At 43.4% G+C, this 26,893-nt stretch overlaps 1 protein-coding gene across 1 annotated transcript in view; it reads left to right on the forward strand.

Moving 5' to 3' along the window:
* Positions 1 to 26,893, forward strand: part of MCF2L2 (MCF.2 cell line derived transforming sequence-like 2) — a 491,086-nt gene that overhangs the window by 170,513 nt on the left and 293,680 nt on the right. The window contains exons 8-9 of the mRNA XM_038758478.1: positions 12,785 to 12,909; positions 23,667 to 23,781. Of these exons, the coding sequence (XP_038614406.1) occupies positions 12,785 to 12,909; positions 23,667 to 23,781 (240 nt within the window). The remainder of the gene's footprint in view (positions 1 to 12,784; positions 12,910 to 23,666; positions 23,782 to 26,893) is intronic.

Raw genomic sequence — 26,893 nt, forward strand, 5'->3', positions numbered from 1 at the left:
TAGCCAAAAGTAGTGTGGCTCAGTGGAAGGAGCACGGGCTTTGCAGTCAGAAGTCATGGGTTCAAGTCCCGTCTCCGCCACTTGTCAGCTGTGTGACTTTGGGCAAGTCATTTCACTTCTCTGGGCCTCAGTTCCCTCATCTGTAAAATGGGGATGAAGACTGTGAGCTCCTTGTGGGACAACCTGATTACCTTGTATCTACCCCAGCGCTTAGAACAGTACTTTGCACATAGTAAGCGCTTAACAAATACCAACATTATTATTATTAGTGTGACCTGTGGAACATGCATAGGCCTGGGAGTTGGAGGACCTGGGTGCTAATCCCGGCTCTGTCAAATGTTTGCCCTATGTGACCTTGGCCAAGGATTAAATACTTGTTCTCCCTCCTGCTTAGACTTTGAGCCCCATGAGGGACAGGGACTGTGTCTGATCTAATTAACTTGTACTTAACTGTCTCTATGTGTTGCCGACTTGTACTTCCCAAGCGCTTAGTACAGTGCTCTGCACACAGTAAGCGCTCAATAAATATGATTGATTGATTGATTACTTACCCCAGTGTTTAGAACAGTGCTTGACAGGCAGTAAGTGCTTAGCAAATACCATAAACAAAACAAACCAAACAAACTGAAATGGTCCCAGATCATACTCTTCTCTTTTTGGTTAAATATCCTTCTATCACATCCTCCAAACAAAGGTGTAGGTTCCAAGGATTTAAGGTAGTCTGCCCAGAGTCAAGTTTTGTCAATCCCTGTGCTGTTCCTGTAGAGGAAAGGGGCATGTATCCAATCATCCTTGTGTTCCAGATCTCTTTTTTGATTGTCTGCAGTGCAATTTCCTTATTGCGGGGTGGCTTTAGAACTCCCCAGCTTTGTAGGAGTTGTTAGTTGGGATCTTGTCATCATCACGTTTTCATCAGCATTTATTTGCTATCTAGTGGGACTTGTCAAAGTAACTTCAGCTGGTTAAATGATAAGGGATCTTCAGGGCCCAGGCTGAGTGATGAGGCAGATAGGAGGTAGCATCCTTTCTAGCTGGTGCTTGAGGTGGTTGCCTCATTTAATCAGTCAGTGTTATTTGTTGAGCGCTTACTGTGTGCAGAGCACTGTACTAAGCACTTGGGAAAGTGCAATACAATAAGAACAACAATAACAATTGTCGCATTTGTTAAGCACTTACTGTGGGTCCCACTGTTCTAAGCGTCAAGTATTCTAAGCGCTGGGAAAGATACCGATAATCAGGGCCCACACAGGGTCACAGTCTGATCATTAATGATGGTATTCATTAAGCCCTTACTATGTGTCAAGCACTGTTCTGCACACTGGGGTAGACACAAGGTAATCAGGTTGGACACGGCTCACATTCTTAATCCCCATTTTACAGATGAGGTAACTGAGGCCCAGAAAAGTCACTAGCCCGGGGTCTCACAACAGGCCCGTGGTGGAGCCAGGGTGAGAACCCAGGTTCTCTCACTGCCAGGCCTGTGCTCTTTCCATTAGGTCAAGCTGCTCTTCAGCAGAATTGGCAGACATGATCCCTGCCCACAAGGAGTTTACAGTCTGCAGGGGAAGACAAAACGTTAAAACAGATGACAGATAAGGGAAATAGTCAACCCTGCTGTTAGCTCAGTTTCATTCACTACAGTTGGGCACTGCAGTTGCAGCTCTGACCCTTGCCTGCCTTCCCTGGGGGGATGGAGTGGTAAGCCCCGGAAGTCCAAAGGCAGAAATTATAGGCTGATATAAAGTTTGATGAGACTAAACACTTGCAGCACCCATCAAGGTCTAGAATATATATGGACCAAGAGGCTTGTGTTGTGTTTTTTTAAGAATAAGTCTGAAAAAAAGAAAAACACACGAGCCCTCTGAAACCTCCAATTTTTAACCCTCCTAGATGTTTTTTTCAAAACCCAGTGAGTCAATCAATAGTATTCATTGAGTACCTGCTGTCTACAGAGCACTGTGTTAAGCACTTGGGAAATAGAAACAGAATAATTTACCAACAGGGGTGAGAAGAGAATGAAGATATGGATATGTGGAGAGTGTGCTTAAATAGAAAAGTACGTAAGGCCATATGTAGAAAGTGCTCCAGGTGCTTGTGAGGACATACGTTTAGGTGCTTAGGCAGTAGTAGAGAGCGACAAAAAAAAGAAATCAGGGAAGGCCTCCTGGAGGAAATGGGGTTTCAGAAAGGCTTTGAAAGAAGGCTTTATTAATGTCTGTCACCCCCTCTTGACTGTAAACTCATTATGGGCAGGGAACTTGGCTAATTCTCTTGTATTGTACTCTCCCGAGCACTTAGAACAGTGCTCTGCAGTAGTAAGTGTTCAATAAATACCATCATCATCATCATCAATCGTATTTATTGAGCGCTTACTGTGTGCAGACCACTGTACTAAGCGCTTGGGAAGTACAAGTTGGCAACATATAGAGGCAGTCCCTACCCAGTAGTGGGCTCACAGTCTAAAATCAAATACCATTGATTGATGGATTGATCTTTGATTGAGGAGAGTTGTGGTCTAGGGGCCAATATGAGAAAAAGACACTATAGAGGAGATAAATATCTCCCCCAAGAAAACCAGAAAGCAGTAGATAAATGATCTTTTCTAAGTAGCTAACTCCCAGAAAGAATGAATTAATTCCAGCTTGGTGAGCAGTTTGCTCCTGCGATCACGCTGAGACGGGTTCTGGCATACCACTGTCTTCTGGGAGACTTTGGAGAAGCAGTTTGAAACTTTCCTGAAAATGCCTTTGCAAAATCTGACCTTTTATTTGTGATGCTTATCATCTGAGACACGGTAAGGAAGTAGTTATTATAGTAACAAATAATAATACGCTGATTACTTTGAAGCCTGGCAAAAAAGATATAAGGCAGTGCTCAGTGCTGAGCACCACCGTTTACAAGAAATGTGGAAAATTTGGAGAGGAAAGGTTAAGGGAACTAAGACTGTTTAGCCTGAATAGAAAGTTTCAAATATAGAATATGGAAGGTCTAGACAGCATGTGGAGAACAGAAACCAGCTAGCTCCTCTTCACCTCCACATATTTCAGAACATGAGGAAATGGGCATAAATTGTAGCAACAGGAATCAACTGAAGAAGCAGCATGGTCTAGTGGATAGAGCACAGAACTGGGAGTCAGAAGGACCTGTTTACTAATCCCAGCTCCGCTGCTTGTCTGCTGTGTGACCTTGGACAAGTCACTTCACTTCTCTGGACCTCAGTTCCCTCATCTGTAAAAGGGGAATTAAGATTATGAGCCCTATGTGGGACAGGGACTGTGTACAACCTGAGTAGCTTTTATCTACCATTGTGCTTAGTAGAGTGCCTGGTAATAATAATAATAATAATAATAATAATAGCATTTATTAAGCGCTTACTATGTGCAAAGCACTGTTCTAAGCGCTAGGGATGTTACAAAGTGATCAGGTTGTCCCGTGGGGGGCTCACAGTCTTCATCCCCATTTTACAGATGAGGTAACTGAGGCCCAGAAAAGTGAAGTGACTTGCCCAAAGTCACACAGCTGACAAGTGGTGGAGCCGGGATTTGAACCCATGACCTCTGACTCCAAAGCCCGGGCTCTTTCCACTGAGCCACGCTGTTTCTCCGGGTACACAGAAAGTGCTTAGCAAATACCATTAAAAGCATTAATTAAATGCCATTGAAATACCATTAAAAATAAAATACCACTAAAAAAAATCAGAAGAAGAATTTTTTGACAGAAGAATATGGGAATTTGTTCCTGGAGAAGATTGATGTGTCTCCAACTGTGGGGTACAGGAGAGAGAGTGATATCATCTAGGATGGTGAGGCATGGCCCTGCCTTATGATGTGGCAGTTCTTTAGGTGATTACTCAATCAATCACTGGTATTTATCGAGCAGTTACTACGTACAGAGCATTGTACTAAGCATTTGGGAGAGTTCAATACAGCAGAATTAGCAGTCATGTTCCCTGTCCATAATGAGTCTTACTTAAACTCCCTTCCTCTTTTTCTGTTCTTCTAACCCTTGCTCCTTTTTCTTTTTCTTTCCTGCGGACTCTCAACCACTTAATGATATTTATTGAGCACTTACTATGTGCAGGGCACTGCACTAAGCGCTTGGAAGAGTGCAACAGAGTTTGCAGACATGTTCCTTGCCCACTACGAGCTTACAGTCTAGAGAGGAAAACAGACATTAAATAATCAAAAGGAGTCTCTCTCCAGCCCTGGCCACACACATGCATATTTTTATACCATCCCATTTCCCCTATCTGTAATCAATCAATCGATCAATCAACTGTATTTATTGAATGCTTACTGTGTGCAGAGCACTGTGTTAAGAGCATCTCTAGACTTTAAGCTCCCCCTATAGACTGTAGGCTTGTTGTGGGCAGGTTACATGTCCATTTATTGTTGTTTTGTACTTTCCCAATGCTTAGTACAGTGTAAGCGTCAATAAATATGATCAAATGAAATAATATTATAATGTCTTTCTCCTCCCATAGAGTCTAAGCTCCTTGTGGAGGAGAAAGGGGGAGGTCCTAGGAGAGAAGCGGGGCAAAAATTGCTAGCAAAAGACTATAAAGTCCTCTCTAGGCTGTAACCGTCTTTCATTCATTCATTCAATCGTATTTATTGAGTGCTTACTGTGTGCAGAGCACTGTATTAAGCGCTTGTCAAGGAACAGGTCTACCAACTCTGTTGTATTGTACTCTCCCAAGAACTTAGCACAGTGCTCTGTCTGCACACAGAAAGCAGTCAATAAATACCAGTAATTGATTGATTGATCAATCTTTTAGACTGTGAGCCCACTGTTGGGTAGGGACTGTCTCTATATGTTGCCAACTTGTACTTCCCAAGCGCTTAGCACAGTGCTCTGCACACAGTAAGCGCTCAATAAATACGATTGATGATGCTGATGATTGATTCTAACAGGATGTAGAGAGAATGCAGAGCAGGAACCGGAAAAACCTTTCAGAAAGATTACAAAATCGTGATTTCTGAATTGGTGACTAATGCTATTTGGGGGAAATTCCCCAGAGTGTGTGACATACTTCAGTGTAATTTCACGCTCTAGTTGTTGTCAGCATCATCGCGAGCTAGAGCCTGTTGGAAGCCTGTTTTGGGACTGCCCCAAGCTCTGTGTCAGAATCCTTAGCCCCGAAAGAATTCAAACTGAACTGGCCAGCAGAGCTTTCGCCTTGTGAACGTCATGGGGGTAGAGATATTCTTGAGTCTAAATAATAATAAAAATAATAATCATGATAATAATGACTGTGGTATTTTTTAAGCACTTCCTCTGTGCTATGCACTGTACTAAGTACTGGGCTAGATGCAAGGTAATCAAGTTGAACTCAGTCCCTATCTAACATCAGGCTGACAGCCTTAGTGGGAGAGAGAATGGGTATTTAATCCCCATTTTACAGATGAGGAAACTGAGGAGGATTTGGGTTCTAATCCTGGCTCTGCCACTTCTCTGCTGTGTGAGCTTGGGCTAGTCACTGAACTTCTCTTGGCCTCAGTTAACCTCACCTGTAAAATGGGGAATAAGACTGTGAGCCCATGTGGGTCAGTCAGTCAATCAATCAATCAATCAATCATATTTATTGAGCGCTTACTGTGTGCAGAGCATTGTACTAAGTGCTTGGGAAGTACAAATTGGCAACATATAGAGACGGTCCCTACCCAACAGCCAGTCATATTTATTGAGTGCTTACTGTGTGCAGAGCACTCTACTAAGCTCTTGGGAGAGTACAATGCAACAATATAACAAGCACATTATAATGGCATTTATTAAGCACTTACTATGTGCAAAGCACTGTTCTAAGCGCTGGGGAGGTTACAAGGTGATCAGATTGCCCCACGGGGGGCTCACAGTCTTCAGCCCCATTTTACAAATGAGGTCACTGAGGCTCAGAGAAGTTAAGTGACTTGCCCCAAGTCACACAGCTGACAATTGGCAGAGCTGGGATTAGAACCCATGACCTCGGACTCCCAAGCCTGTGTTCTTTCCACTGAGCCACGCTGCGTCTCTTCATCATCATCATCATCAATCGTATTTATTGAGTGCTTACTATGTGCAGAGCACTGTACTAAGCGCTTGGGAAGTACAAATCGGCAACATATAGAGACAGTCCCTACCCAACAGTGGGCTCACAGTCTAAAAGGGGGAAACAGAGAACAAAACCAAACATACTAACAAAATAAAATAAATAGAATAGATATGTACAAATAAATTAAATAAATAAATAAATAGAGTAAAAAAATATGTACAAACATATATACATATATACAGGTGCTGTGGGGAAGGGAGGGAGGTAAGATGGGGGGATGGAGAGGGGGACGAGGGGGAGAGGAAGGAAGGGGGCTCAGTCTGGGAAGGCCTCCTGGAGGAGGTGAGCTCTCAGCAGGGCCTTGAAGGGAGGAAGAGAGCTAGCTTGGCGGATGGGCAGAGGGAGGGCATTCCAGGCCCGGGGGATGACGTGGGCCGGGGGTCGATGGCGGGACAGGTGAGAGCGAGGTACGGTGAGGAGATCAGCGGTGGAGGAGCGGAGGGTGCAGACTGGGCTGGAGAAGGAGAGAAGGGAGGTGAGGTAGGAGGGGGCGAGGGGATGGACAGCCTTGAAGCCCAGGGGGAGGAGTTTCTGCCTGATGCGCAGATTGATTGGTAGCCACTCTTGAGCCATGCTGCTTCTCTTCATTCCCTTCCCACAGTGAGTTTACAGTGTCCAACTTGATTAGCTTGTATCTACCCCAGTGCTTAGTGCAGTGCCTGGTTCATAGTAAATGCTTAACAAATATCTTAAAAAAATGCCTTGCCCAAAGTCACAGAGCAGGAAAATGGGATTAGGACCCAGGACCACTGACCCCTAGGCCCATGTTCTTCCCAGTAGGCCTGTAGTTATCGTAAAGAGGGGCTTTCTCCAGAGGGCCTGAATGCCCTCTGACTTTGAAAGAATACTCGCTCTCCCCCTGTGCCGAGATCTAGAATATTGCACGAGTTCTCCACACCACCTCTGAGCCAGCTATCTATCCGTCAATTGGCATTTATTGAGCGCTTATTATGTGCAGAGCACTGTACTAAGTGCTCAGGAGAGTGCCGAATAACAGCATTAGCAGACACGTAATGAGCTCATAGGCTAGAGGGGGAGGTAGACATTAATTCAAATTAGTAATTTGTATGTAACTCATAACTTACTTCCCTATTGCTGTGTGGCTGTTAACCCCAGAAGTAGGGTTGCCTAGTGGAAAGAGCATGGGCCTGGGAAGAAGAGGACCCAGGTTCTAATCTTGTCTCTACCACTTGCCTCCTGAGTGACCTTGGGTGAGTTACTTAACTTCTCTGTGCCTTAGTTTCCTCCTCTGGAAAATGAGGGTCCAATATCTGTTCTCTCCCCCACCTCCTCAGACTGTGAGTTTGATGAGGAGCAGGATTTCTTTTTGACCCGATTCTTTTGTATCTACCTCAGCATTTAGTACAGTGCTTGGCCAATAATAACTGCTTAACAATATCATCATCATCATCACCACTATCATCACCATCCCTAGAGATGCAGTCTCAGACAATCAGTGAGATTAATTGAATCACCCGCTGTGTGAAGAGCACTGTACTAAGTACTTGAAAGTGCTTGTACTCCACATTTAGTACAGTGTTCTGCACATGGTAAGTGCTCGGTAAATACCATTGATTAATTGATTGATTGAAAGAATTCAATAACATAGTCCTTAAGGAACCTGCAGTCTAATGGGGGAAGACACAAACATACTTATAGTTAGGAGGAAAGGAGAGATATTCATTGTTTATAATAAGACAACTGAAAGAATAAGTAAGTGAATAAACAGTAGAGCACATAAATGCCATGAGGGCAGAAAGTACAAAGATTTCTGAGGTGGTTGTTATGAGGCTAGGATCTGAAGAGAAGAAAATTAACTGGGGAAGTCCTGCTGGAGAAGGAGGGATTGCAGGAGGGCTTTGAAGAGAGGGAGATCTGTGGGCTGGTGGATTTGAAAAAGAAAGAAGATGTGGATGAGGAGACACAGAGTTGGGGAAGGAGGAAGGGTCAGCAAGGTTTGCTTGAGGAGAGCTTATGACGGGAATGGGGATGAGCAGGTGAAAAGGGCAAATCAGTAAGGAGAGAGCTGTTGAAGAGCTTAGAAGCCATTCATTCAGACATTTATTGAGCACTTACTATATAATAATAATAATGATAGCATTTATTAAGTGCTTACTATGTGCAAAGCACTGTTCTAAGCTCTGGGCACTGTGCTATATGCAGAACACTGTACTAAGCGCTTGGGAATGTACAATATAATAATAGACACATTCCCTGCCTGCATCAAGCTTACAGTCTAGAGGGGAAGACTGACATTACTATAAATATAGAGATTCCAGATATGTCCATAAGTGCTGTGGGACTGGGTGAAGGGGATGGATAAAGGGAGCAAGTCAGGGCAACACGGAAGGGGGAGGGAGAAGAGGAACGGAGGGCTTAATCAGGGAAGGCTTCTTGGAGGAGATGTGCCTTCAACAAAGCTCTGAAGGTGGGGACAGTAATTGTCTGTTGGTTTGAGGAGGGAGGGCATTCCAGGCCAGAGGCAGGATGTGAGGGAGAGGTCGGCGGTGAGATAGAGATAGAGAAGATGGAGGTACAATGAGAAGGTTAGCATTAGAAGAGCAAAATGTGTGGGCTGGGGTTGTAGTTGGAGAGTAGTGACATGAGGTAGAAAGGGGATGGTCAGTAATAGTCCGCAATGGTCAGCAGTTTTTGCTTGATGCACAGGGAAATGGATAATCCCTGGACGTTTTTGAGGAGGAGAAAAATGTGTGTAGAATTTGGCTTTTGGGTGATGACCTGGACTATGGAGTCTATTTCATACTGCAAAGAAGACTGATGGAGGCTTGGAGACCAATGAGAAGATTGCCATGGTATCCTAATTAGGAGGTGACAAGAAATTAAGCCAGGGGAGAAATAATGATAATGAGGATGATGATAATAATTATATTTGTTAAGTACTTAACAAAGTACTTAACGGTCCCGCCATCGACCCCCGGCCCACGTCCTTCCCCTGGCTGCAATGCCCTCCCTCCACACGTTCATTCAATTCAATCATATTTATTGAGCGCTTACTGTGTGCAGAGCACTGTACTAAGTGCTTGGGAAGTACAAGTTGGCAACATATAGAGATGGTCCCTACCCAACAGCGGACTCACATCTGCCATGCTAGGTCTCTTCTTCCCTTCAAAGCCCTACTGAGAGCTCACCTCCTCCAGGAGGCCATCCCAGACTGAGCCCCCTTTTCCCTCTCCTCCTCCCCATCCGCCCTCGCTCTACCTCCTTCCCCTCCCCACAGCACCTCTATATATGTTTGTACAGATTTATTACTCTATTTATTTTGCTTGTACATATTTACTCTTCTATTTATTTTGTTAATGATGTGCATATAGCTATAATTTTATTTGTTCTGATGATTTTGACACCTGTCTACATGTTTTATCTTGTTGTCTGTCTCCCTCTCCTAGATTGTGAGCCCATTGTTGGGTAGGGACCGTCTCTATATGTTGCCGACTTGTACTTCCCAAGTGCTTAGTACAGTGCTCTGCACACAGTAAGCGCTCAATAAATACGATTGAATGAATGAAAGTACTTACTATGTGCCAAGCCCTGTACTAAGCACTAGGGTAGATTAAATATACAGCCCAAGTAGGAGGAAGAACAGATATCGAATCCCAGTTTTGTTGATGAGAGACCTGAGGCCCAGAGAAGTTAAGTGACTTGCCCAAGGTCACACACCTTGTAAGTGGTGGAGCTGGGATTAAAACCCAGATCCTCTGACTCCCAAGCCCATGCTCTTTCCATCAGGCCGTGCATGTTGTTGGTGTTTGGATTGAAATGGAGTGACTCTGAGAGATGCGGAAAAGAAGTGGCAGGATTTAATGACAGACTGAATAAAAGGATTAAAAGATAGGGAGGAGTCACAGATGACAGCAAGATGACATTTGAAATGGGGGGGTTGCTGACAGTTTGGGAAATTAAGAGGAAGTAGGTGAAGAGTTCAGTTGTGGACATGTTAAGTTTAAGGTAAAGGTAAGTTTAAGGTGATGCTGTCTTGGGAACAAGAGGAAAGGGGAGGAGATTGTATAGCAAGGGAAGGTTTGGGGCTGCTGAGGTAGATTTGGGAATCAGTGGCAGAGAAGCAGTTGAAGTTGGGGGAACAGGTAAGCTCCCTGAAAAATTGAGTATAGAGTCAGAAGCAACATGGCCTAGTAGAAAAAGAATGGGCCCGGGAGTCAGAGGACCTGGGTTCTAATCCTGGCTCTGCCACTGATCAGCTGTGTGACTTTGAGCAAGTCACTTCACTCCTCTGTGCCTCAGTTACCTCATCTGTAAAATGGGGATTAAGACTGTGAGCCCCACCTGGAACAACCTGGTCGCCTTGTATCTCCCCCGGCGCTTAGAACACTGCTTGGCACACAGTAAGTGCTTAACAAATATCATTATCATCATCATTTGCAAAATGGGGATTCAATACCTATTCTTCCTCCTACTTAGACTGTGAGCGCCGTGTGGGACCCGATTATCTTGTTTCTACCCCCAGCACCTGTCTGGGCCTCAGTTACCTCATCTGTAAAATGGGGATGAAGACTGTGAGCCCCCCATGGGACAACCTGATCACCTTGTAACCTCCCCAGCACTTAAAACAGTGCTTTGCACATAGTGAGCGCTTAATAAAATGCCAACATTATTATTATTATTAATAAATGACTGAATGAATGAGTGAACGAATGGTAGTAGTATTTAATAAATACTCATTCATTCAGTCATATTTATTATTATTAATAATAATAATAAGTGCTTAATGTGGGTACAACATGATACTAAGCGCTTAGAAAGAACATACAGATGAGAATTAGACACAGCCCCTGTCCCTCAGGTGCTTCCAATCCAAAATAATAATAATAATTATTATTACAATTATTATTATTATGGCATTTGCTAAGTGCTTACATGTGCCAGTCACTATACTAGGGCTGGGGTGGATACAAGCAAATCAGGTTGGACAACTGTCCCTGTCTCTTGAGGGGTTCGCAGTCAAAATCTTTCTAGGAGTAAGAAGTGATCGCAATAGTGTCCACGGGAACAGAAAGGCCAAGGAGGACACAGTAGAGCCCATTAGATATGAAATTATGAGGGGCCCATAGATAAGTCTGGCAAGTGTGATTTCTGTGAAGTGAAGGGGATGAAACCTATATTACATGGATCAAGACGAGAACTATTAGAGAGGAAGTGGAGGCAGTAGGTGAATACATGATAATAATGATGGCATTTGTTAAGCGCTTACTATGTGTCAAGCACAGTTCTAAGCACTGGAGTAATAATAATAATAATGTCATTTATTAAGTGTTTACTATGTGCAAAGCACTGTTCTAAGCGCTAGGGAAGCTACAAGGTGATGTTTGTCCCACGGGGGGCTCACAGTATTAATCCCCATTTTCCAGATGAGGGAACTGAGGCACAGAGAAGTGAAGTGACTTGCCCAAAGTCACACAGCTGACAAGTGGCGAAGCCGGGATTTGAACCCCTGACCTCTGACTCCAAAGCCCATGCTCTTTCCACTGAGCCACGCTGCTTCTCTGCTTCTGGGAGACAGAAGGACCTGGGTTCTAATCCGGGCTCCGCCACGTGTCTTCTGCTGTGTGACCTTGGGCAAATCACTTTACTTCTCTGGACCTCAGTTCACTCCTCTGTAAACTGGGGATTAAGAGTGTGAGCCCTTTGTGGGACAGGGGCTGGGTCCAACCTGGTTAATTTGTGTTTACTTGTGTTTACCCCAGTGCTTAGAACAGTGATTGGCACATAAGAAGTGCTTAACAGGTATCATAATTATTATAAACGATGAGCTCTGCCCCTCCCTTGTCTCTGTCAACTCTGCCCCTCCCTGACCCTACCCAAGCTGTTCCTAACACAATCTCCTGCTGCTCTTTGCTCTTAGGTGGGTGAGTGACAGAGCGGGCAGGAAGATAAGTATGTTGACATCACTTAAGAAATGTGGTTAACCTAAAGGTGCATGGATATTACAAAAGGGAGTTGCCGTTTCCGGTTTTATCTGTTTTAGTCACATAACTTGATGACAGATTGAAACCTGATTTGCATTAGTTTCAGAGTCTGCCAAATACCTCAGTTTCACTTCAGCATTTAATCACTCAAATCAATCAATCAATCATATTTATTGTGCACTTACTATGTGCAGAGCACTGTACTAAGCGCTTGGGAAGTACAAGTTGGCAACATACAGAGACGGTCCCTACCCAACAGTGGGCTTGAAGTCTAGAAGGGGGAGGCAGAGAACAAAACAAAACATATTAACAAAATAAAATAAATGGAATAGATATGTAAAAGTAAAATAAATAAATAGAGTAATAAATACGTACAAACATATATACATATATACAGGTGCTGTGGGGAAGGGAAGGAGGTAAGGCGGGGGGGATGGAGAGGAGGAGGAGGGGGAGAGGAAGGATGGGACTCAGTCTGGGAAGGCCTCCTGGAGGAGGTGAGCTCTCAGTAGGGCCTTGAAGGGAGGAAGAGAGCTAGCTTGGCAGATGTGGGGAGGGAGGGCATTCCAGGCCAGGGGGATGACGTGGGCCGGGGGTCGACGGCGTGACCCCGTCTCAAATGAGACTACTGTTTGGCTGGCCAATTTCCTTGCCAATAACCTCACTAGTTGGCATCAATCAAAATTCCATTAACGGCTTCTGTTTTCTTAAGAAACTCCTTCCACCAAGCATGTTGTTTTTTTCTCTCTAGGATGAGCTGAAACTAGCTGGGAAGCAAGGAGCCACTTTGCTGTCCTGCATCCGAGAACCAGCAACCAAAAGTCCCACGACCAAACTCAATCCTGATGAACTGGAGAATGTAGCAACCGTAGAGAGGTAAGGAGTCTTGCCTGTCTGCCCAGTTAGCAGCCTTAGGAGAGGACAAACCAGACAGGAATTCGAACTGTAAGAGCAAATGAACTTTGAATCAGGCTTTAGTCGTAAAACAAACAAACAAAAAAAACCCAACCTCTTTCTTTCTTCTGTTTACTAGACTTGAATTTATGGATAAGGTGAAATAAAACAGAAGAGGCTCAGCGATATAAAATTCTGGCCAACAGAATATTCTGCTGTTTGATTAACTTAAAACACTGGAAATAGGTATGAGGCCAAGTCATAAGGACTCTGTCTAGTTATCAATCAGTCATATTACTGCACACAGTAAGTGCTCAATAAATATGATTGAATGAATATTTACTGAACACTTACTCTGTGAAAGTCACGGCCTTACACCTCACCCGCCCAGCCCGACTGCACTTATGTACATATTCTTATACCCTGCCACTTCCCCTAGCTGAAATTTATTTTAATGTTTGTCTCCCCAGCTAGACTGTAAGCTTCTTGAGGGCAGGGATTATGTCTACCACCGCTATTGTACTGCACCCTTGCAAGCAAGAAGCAGTGTGGCCCAGTGGATAGAGCACAGGCCTGAGAGTCAGAAGGACTTGCAAGTCATTAAACATCTCTGTGCCTCAGTTACCTCATCTGTAAAGTGGGGATTAAGGATGTGAGCCTTGGTAGGTCCAACCTGATTAGTTTGTATCTACCCCAGGGCTTAGTACAGTGTCTGGCACATAGTAAAAGCTTAACAAATACCATAATAAAAAAGCACTTGGTTCAGTGCTCTGCACACAGTAAGCACTCAATAAATACCATCTATTGCTTGGGAAAATACAATAAAGTACTATCAATCGTATTTATTGAGTGCTTACTATGTGCAGAGCACTGTACTAAGCACTTGACATGACCTCTAATGGGTCGAACATCCTGTGTCAGTCAGGCCCCTGGACCATTGTCAAAACCAGTCAACATCTAAACCTCCACAAGGTGTGTGACCCAGCAGGAATTGCTGAACTGAGTGTGGAGCCAGATGGAATAATAGGATTTATTAAGTGCTTACTGTTCTAAGCGCTGGGGAGGTTACAAGGTGATCAAGTTGTCCCACGGGGGATCACAGTCTTAATCCCCGTTTTACAGATGAGGGAACTGAGGCACAGAGAAGTTAAGTGACTTGCCCAAAGTCACACAGCTGACAAGTGGCGGAGCTGGGATTTGAACCCATGACTTCTGACTCCAAAGCCCGGGCTCTTTCCACTGAGCCATGCGGCTTCTTTAATGGCCAAGCAGCAAGAATGGCCATGAGACCATTTTATCCTGGCTTCCTTCCTCCTCAAGTTGCTTGACTGTTTGATTACAATACCCCTCTCACCCAACCTCACCATTTTGACATTCGTCAACAATATTCCCCGTTCCCCTCTCCTTTTCTTAGACTTCAAGCTCGTCTGTAGTCAGGGAACATATCTACCTACTATTTTATACTGATTGTACTCTGCCAACCACGTAGTACAGTGTTCTGCACACAGTAAGCGCACAATAAATGCCACTGATTCATTGATTAACCAGCAGGCCGAGATAGGGTCAGAGCATGGTGCCCTCCAAATGCTACACCATCAGCACACAATTTGGCATGTTTTGAAAAGTCCTAAGGAGCAGTGAGGGTAAGTACTATATGAATGGGGTGGAGTTTACACATGTGAAGTGTTGAGTCCTAATGCTTGCCTTTACCTACCAAGCAGAGATGTTGTGAGGAATGAAAAGACTTAAGTCATGTGAAAGTGCCTTGGAAATAAAAACACTATGAAATATATATGTATATATATATATGTATGTAGGAATGGCCTCCCTCTGCCCATCCGCCAAGCTAGCTCTCTTCCTCCCTTCAAGGCCCTGCTGAGAGCTCACCTCCTCCAGGAGGCCTTCCCAGACTGAGCCCCTTCCTTCCTCTCCCCCTCGTCCCCCTCTCCATCCCCCCATCTTACCTCCTTCCCTTCCCCACAGCACCTGTATATATGTATATATGTTTGTACATATTTATTACTCTATTTATTTTACTTGTACATATCTATCCTATTTATTTTATTTTGTTAGTATGTTTGGTTTTGTTCTCTGTCTCCCCCTTTTAGAGTGTGAGCCCACTGTTGGGTAGGGACTGTCTCTATATGTTGCCAATTTGTACTTCCCAAGCGCTTAGTACAGTGCTCTGCACATGGTAAGCGCTCAATAAATACGATTGATGATTGATGATATGTATGTATATCTATAATCTCAAGGAAATGTGTGCTAGGGTAGCCAGAAGACCAAACTTGAGAAAATGACACTGGTAGCGAACATTTTGGGGAAACAAGAGTTCATTCATTCATTCATTCAATGGTATTTATTGAGCGCTTACTGTGTGCAGAGCACTGGACTAAGCGCTTGGGAAGTACAAGTTGGCAACATATAGAGACGGTCCCTACCCAACAGCGGGCTCACAGTCTAGAAGGGGGAGACAGACAACAAAACATAACATATTAACAAAATAAAATAAATAGAATAAATATATACAAATAAAATAAATAAATAGAGTAATAAATACGTACAAACATATATACATATATACAGGTGCTGTGGGGAGGGGAAGGAGGCAAGGTGGGGGGGATGGGGAGGGGGAGGAGGGGGAGAGGAAGGAAGGGGCTCAGTCTGGGAAGAGTTCCGCTTGAGGTGGCAAACGAAACAAGACTATTCACAGCTATTCACAACAGTAAATGTATATTTTTTGTGTAGTTTATCCACCAGGAATGGAATTAGAAGCATCTGGATTCTGTTTGTTTTTAATTTGGCTTTGAATGATGAGCACACACTGGGTTGATTATCATAATAATTCATCCTTGCCTGCTTTAACTCTGTCCTCCCCTGTGCCCGGCAACATTATTTCTCCATTCCTCTTGATTCCCATGCCCATGGCCCTTGCCAGTTGTCTCAGGCATTTAGCTCCTCCTCAAGCCCCTTGTCTCACCTGCCTCTCCTAACTCTTAACCCTACTGTGAGCTTGTTGCGGGCAGGAAATGTGTCTGCTTGTTGTAATGTACTCTCCCAAGCGCTTAGTACAGAGCTTTGCACAGAATAAGCACTCAATAAATAGGATTGAATGAACAAATCAATGAATGAACGATAACCTGGCAACATATACTCTTTCGGAGAAATTGAAACAAACAGACATGATCTCCTTCAAATCCCCCCTGCTCTTTTCCAGTCCCTCTCTCCTCCTGCCCCTTCTTCAACTCTCCCATCTTACCCAGCAGTATCTCAAGAGGAGATCTCTCACCTGCTCTTAAAATTCACCTCCCCGCAACCTGCGCCTCTGGCCCCATCCCTTTGCTCCTTATCAAAACACTCGTCCCCTCCCTTCCTCCCTCCCTGACCACCATCTTCACTTATCAATGACTTCTTCCACACTGTTTTCAAATAGGCTCATGTATCTTCTATCCTAAATAAACCCACCCTTTACCCTCTACTCCCTCCAGTGATCATCCCATCTTACTCCTACCATTTCTCCCCAAAATCCATGCTGCTTCTCAAGAAGCTCCAGTGGTTGCCTATCCACCTCTGCATCAAACAGAAACGCCTTACCATTGGCTTTAAATCACTCAATCACCTTGCCCTCTCCTATCTTACTCTGCTGATTTCTTCAAAAGCCCAGCATGCTCACTACATTCCCCTAATGCCAACTTAGTCACTGTACCTCAATCTCATTTATCACATTGCCAGCCTCTTGCCCATGTCCCGCCTCTGGCCTGAAACTCCCTCCCCCCCACCATATCTGACCGACCACCACTCTACCCACCTTCAAAATTTTACTAATGTCACATTTTCTCCAAGAAGCTTTCCCCAATTTAGCCCTTTTTTCCCCCAACTCCCTCTCCCTTCTGTGTCATTAATGCATTTGGCTCTCTTCCCTTTAAGAACTTGATACCATTGATTGATTGATTGACTGTCACCTCCCCCTCAGAATCACAGCACTTAGCAAGCACTCAATAAATACTATTGAAAGAATAAATGAATATAAATCTATATTTAATTACTTATATTCATCTCTGTCTCCCCCTCTACATTGTAAACTCAGTGTGGTGAGGGAACATGTCAACCAACTCTGCTGTATTGTACTCTCCAAAGCACTTAGTACAGTGCTCTGCACACAGTAAGTGTTCAATAAATGCCATTGATTGATCGCTTGTTCGATTTCAAAGAGATTAGTGGTTTCTGCAGTGGGAATTTATGTAATAGTGGACTAAGAAATTTCACTGTAGCCATTATTGAATGTTTGTGATCCAGGATAAGTTTTTGAGGCTATATAGAGTGAGATATTTGGGAAAGAGACATTATCACCAAAATTTGCCTAAAATACCCAATATAATGATTATTATCATTAGTAATAATACAAAAATAATAATTGTGCACTCAGCAGGAAGCACTGTGCCAAGCACTTGCTAAATACTGGGCTTGATACAAGATAATCAGGTCAGGCAGTCTCTGACACACATGGGGCTCACAGTCTAAGAGGGAGGAAAAGCAGGTATTTAATCTCCATTTAACAGATAAGGAAACTGAGGCACAGAGAAGTTAAATGGCATGCCCAAGTTCTCACAGCAGGCAAATGGCAGTCAGGATTAGAACCCAAATCCCCTGAAACCCAGGTCCATGGCCTTTCCCCTAGGTATTGCTCTTTCTCTATTTAATTGTTTGGTTAACTTAAAACAGTGGAATTTATTGGCATTATTGTTTCCTCAGGACAGAAATATTTCAAGAACAGTGTGTGTAATCAGGGAGCTGAAATAAGTGTAGTGACTGAAGAATATTAAAACAAAATGAATTAACATTTCACTGACTATGGCAGTTCTGCAAATGTTAATGTAACATCTTTATTAAGTAAATCAATTTGAGGTGCTTAATCTCACAGGCAAGGGACTAGAGAAAATGTGGATGGAGATTAAAAATGTAATCAAGGAAGAAAGTGACATAGTATTGCAAAAATTCAGGAAGTGGAAGAAGCCAAAATAGGTGTCAAACATAACTCTGGAAGTAACCAGATACAGGAAGGAAGCAAAAATCAGAGGACAAAAGGATCTGGTTAAAGAACTGAGATGAGAATTCCAGCACTCTGTGAGACAGGACAAACAGGAATATTATAGCAGCATATGTAAAAAAATGGAAGTCAGAAACAAATGTGGGTGGACATATTATTTCAGAAGATTAAGGATATTAAGGGAATATTTCATACTCAGATTGGCTTTGTCACAAACAAAGGTGGACTGATGATAAATGATGCCAGTGGAATCAAACAGAGGTGGAAAGAATACACACAGGAACTGTGCCAGCAGGATAGCAATATACAGTATTTGAAGAAGTTCCTTATCGTGGAAAGCGAAGTTAGACCAGCTTTGCTTTGTCTTGCCAAAAATAAGACACCTGGATTTGATAGGCTTCCTACTGAGGTGTTTCAAGCAGCTGAAGAAGAGTCGGTTAAAGTCCTTACCAAATTATGTCAGCAAGTATGGATAACCACTCAATAGCCATCGGATTGGTAGAGATCAGTTTATGTTCCAATACTGAAGAAAGGAGATACAACTAAATGCGACAATTATCATACAATTTCCTTGATCTTGCATGCCAGCAAGGTATTGCTACACGTTATACAGCATTGAATGGAGACCTATGTGGAATGTAAATTCAAGCGGGATTCCAGAAAGGATGAGGAACGTGAGATATTATTGCTGATGTCTGCTGGATAATTGAAAGGACAAGAGAATATCAAAAGGAAGTCAGCATGTGCTTTATTGATTATGATAAGGCCTTTGACTGCATGGATCATGTGAAGCTCTGGAGCACATTAAGGAAAATGGGCATGCTGGACCATTTAATTGCAATACTACGGAACCTGTCGAAAATGGACATGCTGGACCATTTAATTGCAATACTACAGAGCTTGTATCCCAGACAGGAGGCTACAATAAGAACAAATATGGGGAAACTGATTGGTTTCCCATTAGTAAGGGTGTAAGACAAGGATGTACCTTAATGCCTTATCTGTTCGTCTTTATGCCAAATACATAATGAGAGAAGCTGGACTGGATGAAGATGAATGGGGAGTAAAGATTGGAGGAAGGAATAGAACCAAAAATCTCCAGTGGTTGCCTCACCATTGGCTTTAAGGCACTCCATCACCTTGCCCCCTTCTACAACCCTCACCTCGTTTCTCTCCTACAACCCAGCCCACACACTTGGCTCCTCTGGTGCTAATAAATTCTCACTATTCTTTGATCTCACCTATCTCACCCGCCACCCCTAGCCCACTTCCTACATCTGGCTTGGAATGCCCTCCCTCCTCAAATCCTTCAGACAGTTACTCTTTGTGCCCTTCAAAGCTTTACTGAAGGCACATCTCTTCCAAGAGGACTTCCCAGATTAAGCCCCACTTTTCCTCATCTCCCACTCCCTTCCGAGTCACCCTGACTTGATCCCTTTGCTCTTCCTCCCTCTCCCCACCTCATGGCACTTATGTATATATCTGTAATTTTTTTTTACTTACATTGATGTCTGTTTATTTGTATTGATGTCTGTCTAGACTGTGAGCTCATTGTGGGCAGGGTTTGTCTGTCTTTATTGCTGTATTGTACTTTCCCAAGTGCTTAGTACAGTGCTTTGCACACAGTAAGTGAGCAATAAATTCGATTGAATGAAGACTGAATTTTGCCGATGATACTACCACTAGCAGAAAGTGAAGAAGATTTGAAGGGCTTAGTATTAAAAGTGAAGGAGCAGAGCGAAGAGGTAGGGACCATCTCTATATGTTGCTGATTTGTACTTCCCAAGCGCTCAGTACAGTGCTCTGCACACAGTAAGCGCTCAATAAATATGATTGAAAGAATGAATGAATGTCAAGAAAACAAAGATCACGACAACTGGAAGTTTTAACACATTTATAGCGGATGGAGAGAGGATTGAAATAGTTGACAATTTTTTCTCCTGTGATCAATAATCAATAATAAAGGAAGTAGTAGTCAAGAAACACACGGAAGATTGTAACAAAGATTTGCTATGAAGAGCCTGCAAAAAGTCATGAAATGTGCTGATGTAACAATTTCCACAAAAATACAAATTGTCAATTCTTTGGTATTTCCAGTGACAATGTATGGATCTGAAAGCTGGACAGTGAAAAAACAGGATAGAAAAGGCATTGATTCTTTTGAAATGTGGTCTTGAAGAAGGCTTTTATGAATACCATGGACAGCCCGAAAAACAAACAAATGAGTTTTGGAGCAAAGTGAGCCAAAGTGGTCTTTGGAAGGTCAAATGACGACTTAGATTAGCGTATTTTGGACACATCATCAGGAGGACTAAGTCTCTGGAGAAGACACTAATGCTAGGAAGCTTCCAGGGAAAACGTGGAGAGGCAGACCAGCAGCTAGATGGATAGAAGCCATAACAGCGATAACGGAAAAACCGTTAGCAAGGTAACGGAGCATGGCAGAAGACGGGATGTTCTGGAGAAAATATATCCATAGAGCCGCTATGAATTGGAAACGACTCGACAGTACTTGATAATAATAATAAGAAGAAGATCTAGTGACACTTCAAGTGATAGCTTCAAGTCCTGCCCTGCTTCGGTGGAGAGAGCGTCGCTCTGGAAATCAGGAGACCTGGGTTTCGGTCATTCAGTCAGTCAGTCAATCATATTGATTGAGCATTTACTGCATGCAGAGCACTGTACTAAGCACTTGGGAGAGTACAGTATAACACTTCTGCTTGGAGCTGGCTAACACGGATGAGGACGGCACGTTCCCTTTGGCGTGTGCTTCACTTCTGCCCACCGACTCACTCGCTGCAGTCCGTGCCCCAGCAGATATACGACTGGAAGGAGCGAGAGAGTGGGGTGATCCTACACACATCACTAGCACTGCCATCCCTAAATCCTGAAAGGGTCTCAGTCCCGAGGCCTCTTTACAGTCCTGCTACCATCATTCCTGATGGGAGACTCTATCAACGTACAATGGCCTTGATAAAGAAGGCAGTAATTTCTTTTTCTATGGTATTTGTTAAGTGCTTACTCTGTGTCAAACACTGTTCTAATTATGTCAGACAAGGTTTCTGTCCCTCATGGAGCTCACAGTCTAAGTAGAAGGGAAAACAGGTATTTAATGCCCAGTTTTACAGTTGAGGAAACTGAGGCATGGAGAAGGTTATGTGACTTGACCAAGGTCACGCAACAAGCAGTTGGCAGAGCTGGGATTAGAATCCAGGGCCCCTGACTCCCAGGCTTGTGCTTTATTCACTAAGGCTCACTGCTTCGCCAGGAATAATAATAATATTCATTCATTCATTCATTCAATCGTATTTATTGAGCGCTTACTGTGTGCAGAGCACTGTACTAAGCGCTTGGGAAGTACACATTGGCAACGTATAGAGATGGTCCCTACCCAACAGCAGGCTCACAGTCTAGAAGGGGGAGACAGACAAGAAAACAAAACATATTAGCAAAATAAAATAAATAGAATATGTACAAATAAAATGGAGTAATATTTATTACTCTAAAAAGCATTATTATTACTCCAAGCATTATCTGAAGCTCGACCAGTGCCTGCAGCCGTGACATTTTGAACATGAATAATAATAATAATTATTAATAATAATGCTACAATATTATAATAATTATTATAAAATAGTAATTATAATTATTATAACATAATCATTATTATGGTATTTGTTAAGCTCTTACTATGTGCCAGGCACTGTACTAAGTGCTGGGGTGGATACCAGCAAATCCAGTTGGACACAGTCCCTGTCCCACGTGAGGCTCACAGTCTCAATCCTCAATCCCCATGAGAAGCAGCATGGCTCAGTGGAAAGAGCACGGGCTTTGGAGTCAGAGGTCATGGGTTAAAATAATAATAATAATAATAATAATAATAATAATAATAATAATAATAATGGTATTTGTTAAGCCCTTACTATGTGCAAAGCACTGTTCTAAGAGCTAGGGAGGTCACAAGTTGATCAGGTTGTCCCACAGGGGGCTCACAGTTTTAGTCCCCATTTTACAGATGAGGTAACTGAGGCCCAGAGAAGTTAAGTGACTTGCCCAAAGTCACACAGCTGACAAGTGGTGGAGCCGGGATTTGAGCCCATGACCTCTGACTCCAAAGCCTGGGCTCTTTTCACTGAGCCACGCTGCTTCAAATCCCAGTGCACATAGTAAGCACTTAATAAATGCCATTATTATTATTATTATTATTATTATTATTTTACAGATGAGGTAACTGAGGCACAGAGAAGTGAAGTGACTTGACCAAGGTCACATAGCAGATAAGTGGTGGAGCTGGATTTAGAACCCATCACCCTCTATCTCCCAGGTCTTTGCTCTATCCACCAAGCCATGCTGCTTCTCTAAAAAGCACTTAGTACAGTGCTCTGCACACAGTAAGCACTCAATAAATATGATTGAATGCATAAAAAAAATGTTACAGCAGCAGCCATCACGAACAGGATGCAAACCTGTGCAGGGAAACTCCACTGGATTTCGAGTCCAACGCCTTAACTCCGTGACATATCACCAGAAGATTTTGTTATCGAAAAGAGATGATTAATGGCCGTTAATATCCTGATGTGAAAAGATGAGTGTGAAAAATCATCAGGAAAGAATTAAACTGAGAAATAAAACTGTTCCTTAAGGAATACTTTTCTTCAAAAATTAAAATTCACATGAATATAAACGCACACGCGTCATGCTTACGTTAGAGACCAAACCAGTTCCAACTGGAATTTTTAAAAGGCACTTTTATTACAGTCATAATTCTATACAGTGGTGAACCTGAAGCCCAATGCCACATTATAGTCACGGTCTTTGGTCCGGGTAGATAAAATTATATATTAAGGTGACTCACTGCATTACTCTTACCTTTAATCTGGCAACAAAAAAAATACTGTTAACCAAGTCCGCTTGGGCTGGATCAGCGTGTGCTGTTTGTTTAACTTCTTTCCATCTGACTGCTGTTGGCTACTTATTGTAGGTACAACCTGCAGTTAAGACCCATGGAAAAGTAAGGGGACTGGTTTCTTCATTGGCTGACGGGATTCTTATTTAAGTGCAGAGAATGGGAATCCTAAAATGAAAAGTATCAACCATGATAATAATGATAATGATAATTGTGATATTTGTTAAGCATTTACTGTTCACCAGCTTTTGTACTAAGCGCTGGGCTGGATATGAGCAAATCGCAATGGACACAGTCCCTGTGCCACATGGGGCTCGCAGTCTTAATCCCCATTTTACAGATGAGGGAGTTAAAGTGCGTAGAAGTGAAGTGGCTTACCCAAGGTCACACAGCAAACAAGTGGAGGAGCTGGGATTAGAACCCAGGTCCTTCTGATTCCCAGGCCTTTGCTCTTTCAACAGTTTACTTAGAGGACATCTGCAATTTATAATCTCATTCAATGGTATGTACTGAGTGCTTAAGTGCTTAGTACAGTGCTAAGCGCTTAGTACAGTGCTAAGCGCTTAGTACAGTGCTCTGCACATGGTAAGTGCTCAATAAATACGATTGATTACTATGGGCAGAGTAGTGTACTAAGCACTTGGGAGCATACACTATTATAGAGTTGGCAGACATGTACCCTGACTAAGAGGAGGCAAAGGCACATTTTATCACCTTGCCCAGGGGTATTTCAGTGAAGATGAAATTAAGCATGCTTTTTTCACCTTCCTATTCATTTCTTGATAGGTTATTGGCTCAGTTGGATGAAACAGAAAAAGCATTCGATCAGTTTTGGTCCAGGCATTACCTGAAGCTCGACCAGTGTCTGCAGCTGCGACATTTTGAACATGATTTTCGAGAGGTACAGTGCTATTTTTCATTTCAGTCTCGAACTAGACAACTGCTTTGCTGTCTGAGGTTAAACATCTCTGACTTCTCCTTAGGGTTTTTTAATATTGATTTCTACCCACTTCGTGCCACCTTTTCCTGCCTCCATTCAGGAATAGAGCCCTCAGTGGGACAGTGGAGTTCAAACTGAGAAATTCTGCCAAGGCCTTTTGTTTTTCAAGTTTATGGCATTTGTTAAGTGCTTACTATGTGCCAGGCAGTGTACTAAGGGCTGGGGTAGATCCAAGCTAATCAGGTTTGGCAGCTTCCATGTCTCACATGGGACTCACAATTTTAATCCCCATTTCTGTGGCTCAGAGGAAAGAGCACGGGCTTTGGAGTCAGAGGTCCTGGGTTTGAATTCCAGCTCTGCCACATGTCTGCTGTGTGACCTTGGGCATGTCACTTAACTTCTCGGAGCCTCAGTTACCTCATCTGTAAAATGGGGATGAAGACTGTGAGCGCCCCTTGGGACAACCTGATCACCTTGTATCCCACCAGTGCTTAGAACAGTGCTTTGCACATAGTAAGTGCTTAACAAATGCCATCATTTTTATTATTATTTTACAGATGAGGAAACTGAGGCACAGAGAAGTGAAGTGACTTTCCCATGGTCACACAGCAGATAAGGGGCAGAGCTGCAATTAGAACCCTGGTCCTTTTGACCTGGGTTTCATAAAGCCATGGCATAATGCTGAGTCTAGGGGTCCCATGTGGGTGAAATTCAGCTTATCTAGGGAGTAATCAGAGACCATGAAAGAGCAGATGTTCTGAAGCAGCGTGGCTTAGTGGATAGATCATGGGCCTGGGATTCAGAAGGTTCTGGGTTCTAGTCCTGATTCCGTCACATGTCTGCTGTGTGACCTTGGTAAATCCTGCTTCCCCCATCTGTAAAATGGGGATTAAGAGTGTGAGCCCCATGTGGGCCAGGGACTTTGTCTAACCTGATAAACTTGTATCTACCCCAGGATTTAGAACAGAACAGTACTTGGCACATAGTAAATGCTTAACAAGTATGATAATTGGAGAAGCAGTGTGGCTTAGTGGTAAGTGTTCAGGCTTGGGAGTCAGAGGATGTAGGTTCTAATCCCAGCTCCACCCACGGCTTCAACTATCATCTCTACGCTGATGACACCCAGAGCTACATTTCTACCCCTGCTCTCTCCCCCTCTCTCCAGGCTCGCATCTCCTCCTGCCTTTAGGACATCTCCATCTGGATGTCTGCCTGCCACCTAAAACTCAACATGTCCAAGACTGAACTCCTTGTCTTCCCTCTCAAACCTTGCCCTCTCCCTGACTTTCCCATCACTGTTAATGGCACTACCATCCTTCCCGTCTCACAAGCCCGCAACCTTGGTGTCATCCTCGACTCCGCTCTCTCGTTCACCCCTCACATCCAAGCCGCCACCAAAACCTGCCGGTCTCAGCTCCGCAACATTGCCAAGATCCGCCCTTTCCTCTCTATCCAAACCGCTACCCTGCTCGTTCAAGCTCTCATCCTATCCCATCTGGACTACTGCATCAGCCTCCTCTCTGATCTCCCATCCTCGTGTCTCTCCCCACTTCAATCCATACTTCACGCTGCTGCCCAGATTGTTTTTGTCCAGAAATGCTCTGGGCATGCTACTCCCCTCATCAAAAATCTCCAGTGGCTACCAATCAATCTGCGCATCAGGCAGAAACTCCTCACCCTGGGCTTCAAGGCTGTTCATCACCTCGCCCCCTCCTACCTCACCTCCCTTCTCTCCTTCTCCAGCCCAGCCCGCACCCTCCGCTCCTCTGCTGCTAATCTCCTCACTGTGCCTCGTTCTCGCCTGTCCCGCTGTCGACCCCCTGGAATGCCCTCCCTCTGCCCATCCGCCAAGCTAGCTCTCTTCCTCCCTTCAAGGCCCTACTGAGAGCTCACCTCCTCCAGGAGGCCTTCCCAGACTGAGCCCCCTCCTTCCTCTCCCCCTCGTCCCCCTCTCCATCCCTCCCGTCTTACCTCCTTCCCTTCCCCACAGCACCGGTATATATGTATATATGTTTGTACATATTTATTGCTCTATTTATTTATTTATTTTACTTGTACACATCTATTCTGTTTATTTTATTTTGTTAATATGTTTTGTTTTGTTCTCTGTCTCCCCCTTCTAGACTGTGAGCCCAATGTTGGGTAGGGACTGTCTCTATATGTTGCCAACTTGTACTTCCCAAGCGCTTAGTACAGTGCTCTGCACACAGTAAGTGCTCAATAAATACGATTGATTGATTGATTGATTAGTCTGCTGTGTGACCTTGGGCAAGCCACTTAACTTCTCTGGGCCTCAGTTACCTCATCTGTAAAATGAGGATTAAGACTGTGAGCCCCATGTGGGACAACCTGATTATCTTCATTCATTCATTCATTCAATCATATTTATTGAGCACGTACTGTGTGCAGACCACTGTTCTAAGCACTTGGGAAGTACAAGTTGGCAACATATAGAGACGGTCCCTACCCAACAGTGGGCTCACAGTATAGAAGGGGGATACAGACAATAAAATAAAACATATTAACAAAATAAAATAAATAGAATAAATATGCACAAATAAAATAAATAGAGTAATAAATTCATACAAACATATACATATATACAGGTGCTGAGGGGAGGAAGGTAAGGCGGCGGGGAGGGGGATACAAGATATCTTGTATCTAGCCCAGCACTTAGAACAGTGATTGACACATAGTAAGCACTTAACAAATACCATAATAATAGTAATAATAATGTGGTATTTGGAGAACTCACAGAATAGTAATATTAATAATATTATTATTATTATTATTTGGGGTCGGCGTGGGCGTCTGAGCAGAGAGCCCTTATAATATTATTTTTGTCTTTTATTTTATAATATTATTATTGTCTTTTAGGCTCCCTAGTCAACAGATTTCTTTTTATGGTGTTTGTTAAGTGATTCCTGTATGTCAAGCACTGTTCTAACTGTTGGGGCAGATAAAAGTCAATCATTTGTCCCACATGGGGCTCACAATCTAAGTAGGAGGAAGAACAACTTTGGCACTATCTTTTACTCCTCTCTGTCATTCAACCCACATATTCAATCCATCA

This window comes from Tachyglossus aculeatus, chromosome 1 (genome assembly GCF_015852505.1).
Source record: "Tachyglossus aculeatus isolate mTacAcu1 chromosome 1, mTacAcu1.pri, whole genome shotgun sequence".
Lineage (NCBI taxonomy): Eukaryota > Metazoa > Chordata > Mammalia > Monotremata > Tachyglossidae > Tachyglossus > Tachyglossus aculeatus.